Source organism: Anopheles coustani, chromosome 2 (genome assembly GCF_943734705.1).
Source record: "Anopheles coustani chromosome 2, idAnoCousDA_361_x.2, whole genome shotgun sequence".
In the NCBI taxonomy this organism is placed as follows: domain Eukaryota; kingdom Metazoa; phylum Arthropoda; class Insecta; order Diptera; family Culicidae; genus Anopheles; species Anopheles coustani.
Window position 1 is genome coordinate 85,298,800 of NC_071289.1, and position 13,481 is coordinate 85,312,280.

A 13,481-nucleotide genomic window follows, 5' to 3' on the forward strand; every position below is an offset into this window, starting at 1 on the left:
GCTCGATACACAGCGTGACACACTGCTCCCAGCGTTTAGCTGCCATGAACGGCGTGTCCGATTGTCCGATATGACTCATTAGGCGGTGAATTATCCAACCGCGAACGATCAGACATCCCAAGGAACGTCCCAACGGAAGCAGGTAGCGTTTCGTCATCGGTCACAAACATCGAGCATGTCAGGCAAGAACACCATCGTCACCATCATCATCATCATCACGGCCAGCAAGCATGAAGACTTGCAGTGTGCGAAGTGGACGATGAATATTCATGAGACGTCGCAGTACGTCGTCCAGTTCCTCTTCGGTAAGGTTTTCGGGAAGACCCAAAACCCTGCGGGCGGACGGTTTGTTGTGCCGTTCGCGTTCGTTCTGTTTACTCGTCGAGTGTTTACCAGCGAAGGTGACTTATTTTTCACTCCGCTTCTGAAGTGCACGAAACACGCTCCATGAACCAGAATCGATTCGTTATTTGTTAGGAAGTACTTACTACAAATCATATCTGCGCGATCGTTTCTCGTTTGCACACAAAAGCTGCCAAAATTCAAAATCCCTTCTTCTCTTCCAGGACGAATCCAAATCGTGTCACGTCATCCAACCAGACTGTCTGTCCGATCAATAATGCAGTCGAGGTAAATAAATAAAAATACACAGGGAAGCAAAACAAGTCCATTCCAAAGCCTCAAAATACACCCTTCTCTTCCATCGCACAACGGATTGGAAGCATTCCATGTGCAAAACAAATGAGCAGAAGATTTGGCTCATCAATCATATCGAGAATTGACACCAAAGCTATCGCATTACGACGTCAAGCACCCGATGCTTGTTCGAACTTCCCGGGAGAAGGGCAGATCGTTGACCGGCATCTGTCGCTGGCAAGTTAGAATCCCCCCGGAATCCAGTGTTATTCAATTTGGGAGTTCAGCAAATGGACACAGAAAAAGCACCCGAAACTCCCCCCAATTTATGGTTGAAAAGCATTTTTGAAAGGTGAAATGCGCGACGAGGTTCATGTTCTAATCCGCTATGGTTTATTACAGCTCGTTTGTTTCTCCACCGGTGACCTCAATTTCGACCACATCGCGCGTTATGACAATGTCGGGAACGTTTATGGCTTTTTAAAAACTGCGCGTGGGTAGAGATTTAGCCAGGTATGAATATTTAAGTGGAGGTTGGAATTAAGACATCGGTACGACTTTAACACTTCACGGTGGTAAAAAGAGCTGCTTAGGTCTATCAAGCACTTGATCTCTACAACGTGATAGTTGTTTCCTTTAATTAGACACAGCTGGACTCTCCGTGCTGTGTGTGCAGAATTCAAGAACTTCTTCTTTTATCTTAGGATATTGCATGTCCAGAACGAATAAACTGGCCTAGAACATACGCAAGAAGTTCGACAGCAAAGAAGATACACTTCTGCGCAGCAGGCGACGGCAAATTGTCATCAATGTTTCTGCCATTCCTGGCTCTTATCATCGCAGTTGGCTCCGAAATGGGAGAGACTTCAAAAAGCCAATTTAATTCCACCCGTATAGCAATTATTTCTGATGGTACTCCGAAGCCAACGCTTCCTTTGGCCGTATGCTATCTACCGAACGGAACGCAAAAGGATCTCGCCCTTAATTGATGTGCCCGAAACGAATCGTCCTCTGGCAGGTCGGTGAGTGTGTGGAGGGGGGGTAAAGTTATGCTTACTGCCAACCCCACAGCAGACAACAGCTGTTGGAAGGCATTGTCCCTGTGAACCGGTGGACTGAAGAGTGCTCCACATCGGGCGCGCTTAGTCCATCGCAGAGCGTCTTCTCCACTCTCGGGTAAGGTATCCCCGGACAGTGCCTGGTACCTTATCGCACCTACCAGGGAATAAGACAAACGGATCGAAAGGTTATACCACCGCGAAACCACGCAGAACGCAAAGTCCGGAGGTGCAGCAGTTATCCTACATGACGCGCGTACGTTCCAGCCAAATGGCGAGTGCTGGTGCGCGATGTGCCTGGCTGGTTTTTCGACGGGACTGGACATAAGAACCAGAACAAACATCGCTATCTCGTGCGTTCGCACGCCGTTACGGAACTGGGCACGGGAGGATTCATGCGATCTCGGGATCGGAAGCGAAGCGGAGGAGCAGAAGCAGCAGCAGGAACAACAATCTCTTCACCACCTTCTGCAGAATGGTTCACTCGAGTAGTTTCTTCAGCACCTTCTCCCCGTCTTCGTCCCGCTCACGTGCCGCCAGACAAGTGGAACCAGAATGGAGAGGAACCAGAAGAAGCGCAAAGAAGGACTGATGATGGCCATATAAAAAGGCTGTCACACGCGTCGCTCGGCGGTTATTGTTTTCGTGGTCGCGGGAACGCGAACTTCGATTTTGCACCTTCGGTTCGATCCGCGTCCGCGCGTCTTCAAGATCGTGAAATTTGTCACTCGGATTGTGTCACCTGATTTTTGTCCAGTGTGTGTTTGTGTGTATGTGTATGTGTATGTGTTTTTGGAAGCTTATATCAGGTTCTAGTCGAGTGGGTTCTTACGTTGGATGACCTCACCGAAGTCAAATAAAGACTTCCGAAGGGCCAAACCATTCTGATAAAAATAGAACGTTGATAAGGGTTGGAAACACAGCTAATTAACCTAAAAGCCTTTCCTTCCATTCGTCAGGAAATAGCATCGGTTCTGTGCGAGTGCGTGTGAACTGTGAGTGAAGTCACCGGAAACAAACGACCATGGCAAAGTTGATAGCAATTGCGACCATCCTTTCGGTACGTGAACGTGGGTTGGTGAGGAAGTAAAACCCCGAAAAACGAAGTCCTATCATTTGGTGAACGCTAGTGATGGGGAAATTATAGAATTCGATTCCCTTTCCATCTCAATTCTTCCATACCGCCAGCCAAACCCAAAACGTGGGGTGCGTGGCCTTGACTTCGGGAATTAAAATCGAACCGCGTTCGGCGGCTGCCGAAAGTGGGAATACTTATTCCGGGCACGATTACGCTTCCTAAACCTGGTCCGGCGCCAACTTCTTCTGAGCTTCTGATTGCGAAGGCAGAACCAATTTTACTTTTTGGCGATGGGTGTGTCGGTTTTGGGAGTTGGTTCATCTTCCCGATCTGAAGCATAAGAAGTTTACAATTTTTGCTCCTTATTTGAAAATGACATAAAAGTTATAGAATCGGTGATGGTGAATTTAATTTAGAATTTTTATCGATTATTCTTAAAGTGTTTTAAGCTATTAACATAAGTCAAACAATTCCACCCCCTATAAGGATAACGTTACATTACCTCTCTAATTTCACTCCGCCATCATCTTCTGCCCGTTCTAATATGCTAATGAGGATGTAGTAAAACCACAATCTTACGAATCAGATGTCCCATAACACGGGTTTTGTTTTGTTTAACTCTGGTTCTGGTTTGAAAGTTTTGTCTTTAGTGCACGCCCATAAATTCTCCGGCTTACGGGAAGCGTTTCGGCGTCCGCACAGCCGTTGTTAATGTCGTTAACCTTTATGCCAAAATATGGTGCCGATGGGTGCACGATGAAAATGCATCGGCAGAAGAGGTTGTGTTCACAAACCACCACGAGATACTCCTAAATTGGAAGCAAAAACGTGAATTTCGGTTAAGGAATATAAAACCATCGAGCGTTTCGGGCGGAGAGGGGCCTCCGGTGTGGGCCGAAGGGAAGGGTGGTTTTTGCTTTCGTCGTTCTTGTGCGCCGCAAGATTTGGTTAATTCTCCCCTCCCCTCCCCCCGCCGTCCGCTCCCCTAATCGTCGCGCAAAATGTCACGCTCGAACAGTTACCCCCGGAACGATCGGAACCCGCAACAAGGGTGGTATTTGATGGAACTGGTTCGACCGCAGTTTGGGTTCAGGAATTCCTGGACACTTGCTTCGGTGCTTCGTCCGTTCGCTCGTTCGTCTTCGGTCACACTTTCCTCGTCCACATTAGAGGGAGATTTTATTTCAACAATTTATAAATAACACCAGGAAGGAGCGAAGATCGTCATCAAACCGCCTAAACACTCAGAAAATGCTAATTTCTCGAACGGCCCCAACGACTTCTCCTGCGGGAGGACAAATATGGTTTTAATGGGAGTCTCGCTTTGTGACACCCAGGACGAGACTATCGGAAGTGGCCACTCAAAACCCGTTCCGTAGCATTCCAGGGGTGGAAAACCAGGTGAACGGGACAGACGGGAGCTTCCAGGACGCCACCGGTATCAAGGAGGGTTCTTCGGGAACCTGGGGTGGAGCAGTTAAGATAAGCACGATCGCAAAGACATACGCATATTAGAAGCGGGATCAATGACCTTCCGAGTGTGGACAAAATGACGCGCGCGCGCACGAGCGTGGACTAATTTATGCAGAGCTCGAACTTCCCTTTCTCAGACGGGAGAGACAGGACGCTTTTCGGTGGTTGATGGTTTATGAGATGAGGTGGTTTCTTGCCTTCTTCTCTTCATTGAAGCGTAACTTATTTCAACCACCCGCGTTTCTTTCGCGCGCGCGAGCGTCATTAGAACCGAATTGTTTATTATTTCGATTCCTCAAGAAGAACCGACACGCTTCCAAACCCGGTAAATTGATTAGGAAAGGACGGAAAGGCCGACCCGTTTTTATTATTGAGCTGACATTTTTCCGATGATCTTTCGATATTTACCGTCGCACAGATCCGCCTCTCTTCTAGCGCGTTCGAAGGCATTTTTTGTCTTGCTCTCTTTTATGTCAACATCCAATCTGTTGAGCGATTAAACCGCAAGTGTTTGCCCGCCAAACTTCACGACCGTCCGCGAATCGTGCGGACGTTTGTTCTAACTGCCCAACTGTTTGTCAAAGCATCGTTCGGTCAACATTGCGTGTCTACATTTCCCCACCCGTCTTGGGGGCTAGATCAGCGGTCGGCACACGTTTTCCAAAAAAGGCCAGATGATTAAAGAGATTCCGAAAGGGCGGACCTTACACGATGATTTAATGTTTTCAAAGTAATACTAAACAGTTTTGAATAGAATATCAACTTTGTAAATAATGATGTTAGGTAAAAAGTTATAAAAGCTAGTATATTTAAAATGTTATGGTTAAACTTGTTTAAACATTTTCATACTTATTTTCGTTGAATTATTATCAACATATAAATTTATTGTACTGTTAATTGCTTTTTAAAAATTGTACTTAAAATGAATCCTGTCTACAAATTATTTTAAAACAGCTTAGTTTTATTGGTGTATTCTCTGAATGACTAACAATTTGGATTTTCATTTGGACAACAAACCAAACCTAACTTCGTAAACAAATCCGGTAAGAATTGAGATAAAGCACTAAAATGTTATAACGGGTCGGATAAAATCAGTTTGCGGGCCGGACTTTGCCGACCCCTGGTCTAGATGATGGGATTTGTTCTACGAAACATCATGCGTAAAGAAGAAGATTGAATCAGCGGTTCAAAAAATAATTCAAGGCCATCCACCGTTGTCTTACTGACTCACAGGGGACAGGAAATTTGAAGGAATCTATTTTCCCTTTTTTCTAATTTCGTGTGCTCCCGCCATCGTGACTAGATCATTTTCATTCCGGACCCCATCCATCTGCGTTCTCGAACGATTCACCGGAAAGGGGGCGTAATAATCCTAACCACCGGTTACCGGACCAAATTCGAAACCCGGTGGTCCACTCCCTGGACCAATCCAATAAACGAGACGCTAAATCGCACCCGTGAATTGTTGTCGCGCGCAAGGCGATCCCAATGGCCACAAGAAGCAATTTAATCCCATGAATTATATATGAGCCATTGTGAAGGGTTTTTCACGGGCGACGGAAAGCCGAATGGTGAATCATTGGAAATGCCAGACCAGGAGGGGATTAGTGTGTTCCGTTCTGGAAGGATAGACAATCAAAACAGCAGCAAGTCAAACCGCTAACGAATGACAAGAGGCCACTCTCCGCTGGCGAGCCATTTTGTCGGGAGGAGATTGAATTTCAATACCGTTGCAGAACATCTCCATCGTTGCCACTAATCAATCACAATCGCTTGTGATGTTTCACTCAAGTGCTGTATCATACCATCTTGAGCCGCCTTGAGATTTCCCGTTGTTTCATAATCCACATCATTTGTGGAAAATCCCATTCCGAAATAGATATTCCATTAAAAATACAACCTCTTTTTCTTGTCGATCAATATTCGGTTTGACTCAACGATAAAAACCTTCAACGGAAGTGTTGTAGTCTGAGTCTGTGTTTGTTTGACCATGATTTAACATTTTTCGCCAGAAGTGGTCAATAAGGTTTTATCTGTTTGATGAATGGCTTCTCGATATTGAACCGCTAATCTTTCCCGTCGAGCTTTTCGGGTGTCTGAGGAGGGTAAATGGAAACATCTTGTTTGGAGTTTCCTGCTTGCGAAACTCAACTCACCTATTCTGAAGTTTCAAAATATCCCCCTGGCCTTAATCTTCCAAATGTAATCAATAAGCTGTTGTTAGAAATCAAAATAAATGATTCTGGAAAGCTAGGACAATATGTCAACTACATTCCAAGGAAATGAAAACGGGGTGCGAAAGGATTGTAAAATTAAGTCATCAACCACTTTAACCACCTCGTCGTTAAGTGGAATTCAATTACTCAATTATGCAATTTTATCACGCCCCGAGCGCACGTGTCAGCACCATTTAAAACGAGCAGCCCAGTGCCTGTCGATGGTCGTGTCCAGGCCGAAATGCCTTGGAGAAAAGTCGAAAGAAAAAATCGTCAACCCTTGGCCCTCATCCTTTCCCATCCCGACCCGACGCAACCGATCTCTGTCAAGGCTGAATGAATGAATGCAAAACTAAAGCTGAAGGGAGGAGAAGTGAAAATATAAACAAAATAAAAACCACCGAACGGAGGTGGGTGCGAAATTGTCCCGCTTTCTGGCGGCCACTTCTTGGGCCCACTTGAGTGCATTTTTAAATGCATCACCCTTGCATTCGGATGCGCATTAGCACTCCCCGTGTTTTTTTTTTTTTTTTCGAGGCGGTCGCTTTCATTCGGCCACGCCGCGTAAAGGCGAATCGGTGTCGCATAAATCAGCGTCTGCCGGTGGAGGCGATTTACAGAACTTTTCCTTTTTGTAAAACGCAAATAACTGCACGCGGAAACACGCACAAAATGATGCCATGACACACAATGAAGAACAGCATTGGTCATTGTATTTGCTGCGTCAAACACTTTCGTTTACGTTGACATCAAACAGAGTTGGCGGTGAACTGATCAAACAGAGGAAAGAAAACGCGTACACTTCCTCAAAAAAGATTCCACCTTTTTTGCGTACCGCTTGAAAACGGGATTCCAATTACGGTTTTTTGATGCATAATTCGTTCATTTCGGCATCGATTCGAATGCGGTTTAATTGAAACGTAAAACCCCGTTTCATGCTGCAGCCTGTTCGTGCTCGGACAGAGGAAACTTTTGCCTGTTTTTGCTTCATTCCGATCGATCACGTTCGTTCTTTTCTTTTTAGTTTTGTCATTTTTATCGCCCCAAACGAGGCTCCAGAATTTATGAATTATGCTTGAACCAAATCCAACAATTTGCCCGCACGAGCAAAAACGAAAGCCAAGTGCATTGTAAAAATTTTGCAACCCCTTTTACAATGCGGGCCGCCATATATAATTTCAATGCCACCGAGATGGCCGTTGGTCGGTTCGTTCGCTTTTTTTATGATTACTATTTCCGCCCTGCCAAAGAAGGGCCATAAAATTATAGAACCTCGCTTGCGGATGGAGCACGGAAAATCCCCGATACCGATGCCAACCGTTACAGCCACTGTTGCTGGATGCTGCAAATAATACTGCCACGTTATTCTTTCTCCCTTGTCGTGTTTACTTTTTTTCCTCCCCTCGGTACTACTGGCATGCCATTTTTACTTTCCCGTTCGCGCACTTCTGCTTGCCTTCACTTGGCAATGAGTCAAAAATCGGTCTTCGCCGGATGGCACGAATGGCAGCTTTTCAAGGGTCCGGCAGGCTGGCGCAAGAATGATGTCGCCAGACGTCGAGTCCACGAGGGGTTTTTTGTTTTTGCGAGAAGGAACGGACCGCCCCGGAACCACAATCGAGGCCACCGGCGATGCCCGGAATTATTTCCTCGGATGATGTCGTTTAAATGTGGCGTGGGTTTTTGCGCCACGTCCGCGTCCCCTACCGCTCACCTTGCATACGCCCTCGCAGTTGCAACGAATTGCCGTTTTATCACTTTCTTCGGAGCATCGTTACATCGGCGCACTGATTTATGCTGCCTTCGCGAGTGGGGCACACACATTTCGTGGGACAACTTGAACGTGAACTTTATACCCCATTCCATGCTAATAAGATCATTGTCTCGATAGCGTCTTTGTCTTTTGGCACGGGGGCCTACAATTGAATTACAAATGGGGGCGCGGATGGATGGATGGGCCTATTCGCCGTTTTGTTTCGTTCGCTTTATTCTAAACATTTTCCCCTTGTTTTTGTTTCAGGTGGCTCCGTTGCTGCTGGCCAGGCGCATCCAGGTCGTCAACATCAGCCCCGAGGAGGCCCAGCAGTACATCACCCAGCAGAGTCTGGACCTTCGGTACGCACCGAAGCTCGGAGAGCATCCGCTGGGCTACACGCGCAACGTTCAGGACCCGTCGGAGGCGCGCTTTTACTACAACGGACGGGTGATTGAGCACCCGGAAGACTTTGTGGAGGAGGAGTACGAAGCGAAGCAGTTCCACGGGCAGGTAAGGACGAGGATGGGGTAGTAACATTGTAATATAATCTTATAAATCAACCTACGGAAATGCTATTGAAGCAAAACATTCAATTTGTTCCATTAAATCATTTAAAACGCATGAAGCAATTTTTTTTATGTATTTTTTATTTCCTTTTTAAAACAATACAGCAAATTAACTTAATGTTTCAATTTTTACTATCGTTATTGATAGCCAGTGGACATGAGTTCTACAATGCTATTTAACCAAAACTAAACTTTTTTTTCATTAGTTTGTTGCAAAATTGTTTGACGTTATTGTTTGACGAGAATGTCATTTGATTTATGTTGAAATATGAACCTTTTGTGTTTGCCTTATAGTATATGTTTTTAGGACAAGTTTTTAAATTTTTTTACTTTTAACATACGCGGATCCTAGGGTAATCGAACTAAGCAACTGCTTGGAGCCCGAGCTTTCGAGAAACCCGTCTTTTTATCTCATATTTTGTTACATTTAATGTTAGAATTATTTTTATTATTTTGCAACATAGTTGCTTCTTTAACCAAATGCCTGATTTGTTAATTTACTTTTGAATGAAAGAAAATGAAGAATATGAAAATCATCCAACTTATCTAAATGGTGTTTTGATTCAGCAAATGTTCCGTGGTTTTGGGTAAAATATTAGATTACCGCGCTAAATCTGAAAATTAAAGAGACAAGTGTAAAGATTTTATTGATGAAGAGTAACATTCTCATAATAGTTGGAGGATGATGGAAATAGATTAGCAAAAGTAAAGTCCAAAATATAATAATTTTGCTGTACATTATTCTTACTTTTTTCTTTTTCAAACATTTTACGATTGTCAAATGAACTACAAAAAAATGTAATAAAAATTAAAAAAATAATTTACTTGTCAAATTGGTTTAAAGAAAATTATATTCGTGAAAAATGATTCTCTTGGAAAGTTATTCATAGTTTCGCATGAAATCGATCTGACATTATTGAAAATCAGGCTTTTGGCAAGGGAAACTTTTCAACGGAATCAAAACTATGTAGTTCCATCTAAATTGAAATTTTACAAATTTTTAAATAAAACATTTATTCACCGATTTTATTGCATCTTTTTTGGGCCTTCAATTTGCCTGCTTGGGGTACGCTTTGACAGATTTGTTTTTGATAGATTGCGTCGAGAAAGCTTATGTCGTTATCTCGTAATGACCTCAATTATGCATTGTAATTTCTACGTTCTAATTCTAAACTTAATCAGCGTTTTCAACGAACTATCGTTCAACTCTTAACTATTTATTTCATTAAATTTGCTCGAGTTGGAACCGATTTGAAATGATTAGATTAAGTTGTAAGCAAGTGATGTTCCCCCTAATGTTGCAGTATATGTGGTGTCATTGTCACTGTTCGCTTCGTATAGCCTATTACACCTTTTTAATTGCGAAAATCATCCGAACGACCATTTACTCCTCTTTTTCTTTTACAGGATGGCCTCGGCCGGGCAATGTTCGGCTACAGTGACCACAACCAGGCTCGACTGGAAGCTCGTAACGCGAACGGTGAGGTGCGTGGCTCATACCAGTACGTGAACCCCTTCGGCGAGGACGTGATCGTGCAGTACTGGTCCGACGGACTCGGGTTCCACCAGATCGACAACCAACCCGAGGTGCGCCTGCAACCCGTCACCGACACGCCCGAGGTCCGCGAGGCTCGTCTGGCTCACCTGAAGGCCTGGGAGGAGGCGGCCAGTCTGACCCGGGCCAATCCGGACGTGACGTCCTCAGACGGTGCCAGTGACCCGGCTCGCTACCCGGCCGTCCAGAGCAACGCCGTCGAGCAGGAACCGGAGCAGGAGGACGAGATCCTGGCGGCCGTCTCGAACCAACACCAGAGCCTCATCCGCTATCCGAGCCTTCCCTACACGGACCACATTTCGCCCGACGGTTCGGCCAAGGGGGTGCTGGCGGACGACGGGGTCGTGGTGGAGGCAGAGGCACGCAGTGTGAAGAAGCGCCAGAACGACGAAGACAGCACCGACACGGTTCCGGCCGACCCGAAGGGTTTCTTCTACAGCTTCGACTACCCGGTGCACTTGGTGGCGGAGAGCGCGGCAAAGAAGGCGGCCCGTGGAGGAACCAGCGAGCGGTTCGGCGACATCCCGCAGGAGTCGTCGGTGGTGGAAACGAAGGCATCCGCTCCGACGGACGATCGCGTCTCGCTAAAGGCGGTCCTGAGTGGCGAAACGCTCGTCGATGCCGTCCATGACGCGCAGGTTTCTCCAAAGCAGAAGCTGGCGGCTGCGGCGGCGGTGGCGGCGGCAAAGCAGGCCTAAAAGACAAAAGTCATTCCAGTAGGGGCACACCCCGTTCGGTTACTTCCAAAACACGGGACCAGTCAAAAAAGGAAAAAGCAGAACAGACGCAACCACAAACCAGATGAACAAAGCCGGAAGAACGAAAAACCAGTCCGAAACGAGATCTCTGAGAGAAATCCAGTGCAAAGTGCAGCAGTGTGCGAGGATCACACACACGATTGATCAGCTAATCAACAGGATCACACAGCATTTGAAATAAATAACGAATTATCAAATGAAAAATGAAGGTACCGAAAGGTTGTTTGCTTTGCCGGATGAAATGCCGAATCACCTTTTTCTCCTCAAAGATTCATTCGGGTGAATATTTTAACAAAAACTAATAGATATTTATTTAAACCGAATGAAAAAGGTCATAAATAAATATCTACAACTTCCGGGCGCTGCAAACTGTGCTCAGCCACAAACATGGTCCGCCAAAATGGGCGATCAGTCATGGTGGATGATCTTTGATATTTGGTATTTGAAATGTGAAGTACATAAAAACTTATCATCAAAGTGCTAAAGCTTCTTTGTTCCACTTTGAACGAGTTCGTTCTAAATCGTTCTTGAAAAAAAAAACACCGATCTCTCTCCCAAAGCCCCCTGAAATGCATATTCTCATTAGGAGAATATTTTAAATTGTATCACATTTATCCTTCGTCCATCGACCGCGAGGTTCCTCCACGGTTCTGAAACATTATTAATGAATCGGCACCTACTATCGAAATATCATCCCCTGTCGACCGCTTCCCCAAACCCGACGAAACTAAATTATGCTTCATCGATCGTCCTGTTCACAAAACCCCCGATGCCCGTGCCAACCCACCCGAAAGTCATCCAACGGAAAAACCGGTTTGTTTTCGCCACTCATGCCGATTGCCATAACAGTTAAACCGTCGCGATGGGAGTAATTAATAACCGTTGACTTGTGGCGATCGTCAAACCATGTAAAGTGGGTGATCATGTTTCGGATGAACGTGTTTGTATGGTGTGGCTACCGATGGTAAGTTACCCCTAGACTGGACGCATATGATGCTGCTTTTCCTCGGTAGTTTATTGGGCGCAACATCTATAAAATTGCACGCTGGATTTGAGGTGACCAGAAAAGCTTCACAGATGATGAATATAACTTATGCAAATCTTTGGTGGTTACTTACACTTCCAATAATATTCGTTGGAGTGTGTATAAAGCATCACGCAACAACATTTTCGTATATTATTATATATCACTTTTATTATTTTTGTTTTTTTTTTGTATTACATTTTTAGCAATTCCTTTGATGAAAATGTTTCTGTGTATTAAATAGATTAGTTGAGTATCTTGATTTATTATCATGTAGACCAGGGGTCGTCAAAATCCGACCCGCCAACTGTTTTTATCCAGCCCGTAAGAAAATTTTAGTACTTTGTACAAAAAACCCATATTGGATTCGTTCACGATGTCAGATAAATGAAGATGAAGATTAAAATTGTTGAACGAAGTGTTCAATATCAGCTGGCTTCCTCGTAAACTTTTTGATAGACTTTTTCTATCGTATTTGTATTATTGATCGTTCTAAAATTTCCTAGCGTCGTGAGTCTCGTCCAAAATCCGGCGGCAATCACTCGTTTACTTTGCATCCAAAATAGTTACATTCAAGGAACACATTGTTTATACCCATTAAGATAAAAAATATGGCTCGCAACATTGGAAATTTCTCGTAGCTGAATAATGTTTACTATTGAGAGAACGCCAGTTAAGCCAAAATGTTTTCAAATTTGAGTAGAGAATTAATTTCAACCACAATTAAAGAAATTAATCAACAGTACAACGAACCAAAATTTATTTGTTTAAAAAGATCAAAATTCAATGAAAAGAACTATGGAAATGTTAAAAAAATCATTTTAATAACTAAATTTCTTAAAATTTATCTCACACCACTTTTTAATGTAACTTTACTATTTAAAAATTTAAAACTCTATTCAAAAGGGTTAAGCACTACTTTGAAAAAATTAAATTATCATTTAAGGTATCCGGCCCGCGTTTTCGGTTTTTTTTACCACCATTAGTATAAACCATCCTGAAACCCCCACATCGTCAGGGGTCTTTTCCTTCTTATCCTTCTTATTATATCAATATTATCAACAATTTTGTGATACACTTTTACGGTTTTGCAAACTCCTATTTAGAATTGAAGGCGCTGGTTAACATACAGCTGAACTTAGGAACTGATCAATATCTAACTTGCTTAGTAAATCAATGTAAAACGGATTACGCATTATTATCAAATCTTGTTGGTTTATTAGAAAACGTGTAAGCCATACATAATTATGCTGTGAGAAAAGAAAATCAGTACATATTCAACGAAAAATCTGGAAAATTCCTCACGAAATAAAGTTGGCAAACACATTCGTCCACCATAGAAACGGTTCGTTAGCATGCAT

General features: G+C 44.0%; 1 protein-coding gene across 1 annotated transcript; it reads left to right on the forward strand.

Moving 5' to 3' along the window:
- Positions 1-2,718: 2,718 nt before the first annotated feature.
- Positions 2,719-11,036, forward strand: LOC131265206 (uncharacterized). The gene is made up of 3 exons (XM_058267468.1): positions 2,719-2,754; positions 8,482-8,727; positions 10,191-11,036. Exons 1-3 carry the CDS (start codon positions 2,719-2,721, stop codon positions 11,034-11,036), a joined length of 1,128 nt encoding a protein of 375 aa, XP_058123451.1.
- Positions 11,037-13,481: the final 2,445 nt, after the last annotated feature.

Excerpts from the sequence above, each read along its gene's own strand:
- LOC131265206 (XM_058267468.1), top strand. The coding sequence starts at position 2,719 with ATGGCAAAGTTGATAGCAATTGCGACCATCCTTTCG. Across the intron at positions 2,755-8,481 it reads CAATTGCGACCATCCTTTCG|GTGGCTCCGTTGCTGCTGGC; the intron begins GTACGTGAACGT and ends TTTTTGTTTCAG. Across the intron at positions 8,728-10,190 it reads CGAAGCAGTTCCACGGGCAG|GATGGCCTCGGCCGGGCAAT; the intron begins GTAAGGACGAGG and ends TTTCTTTTACAG.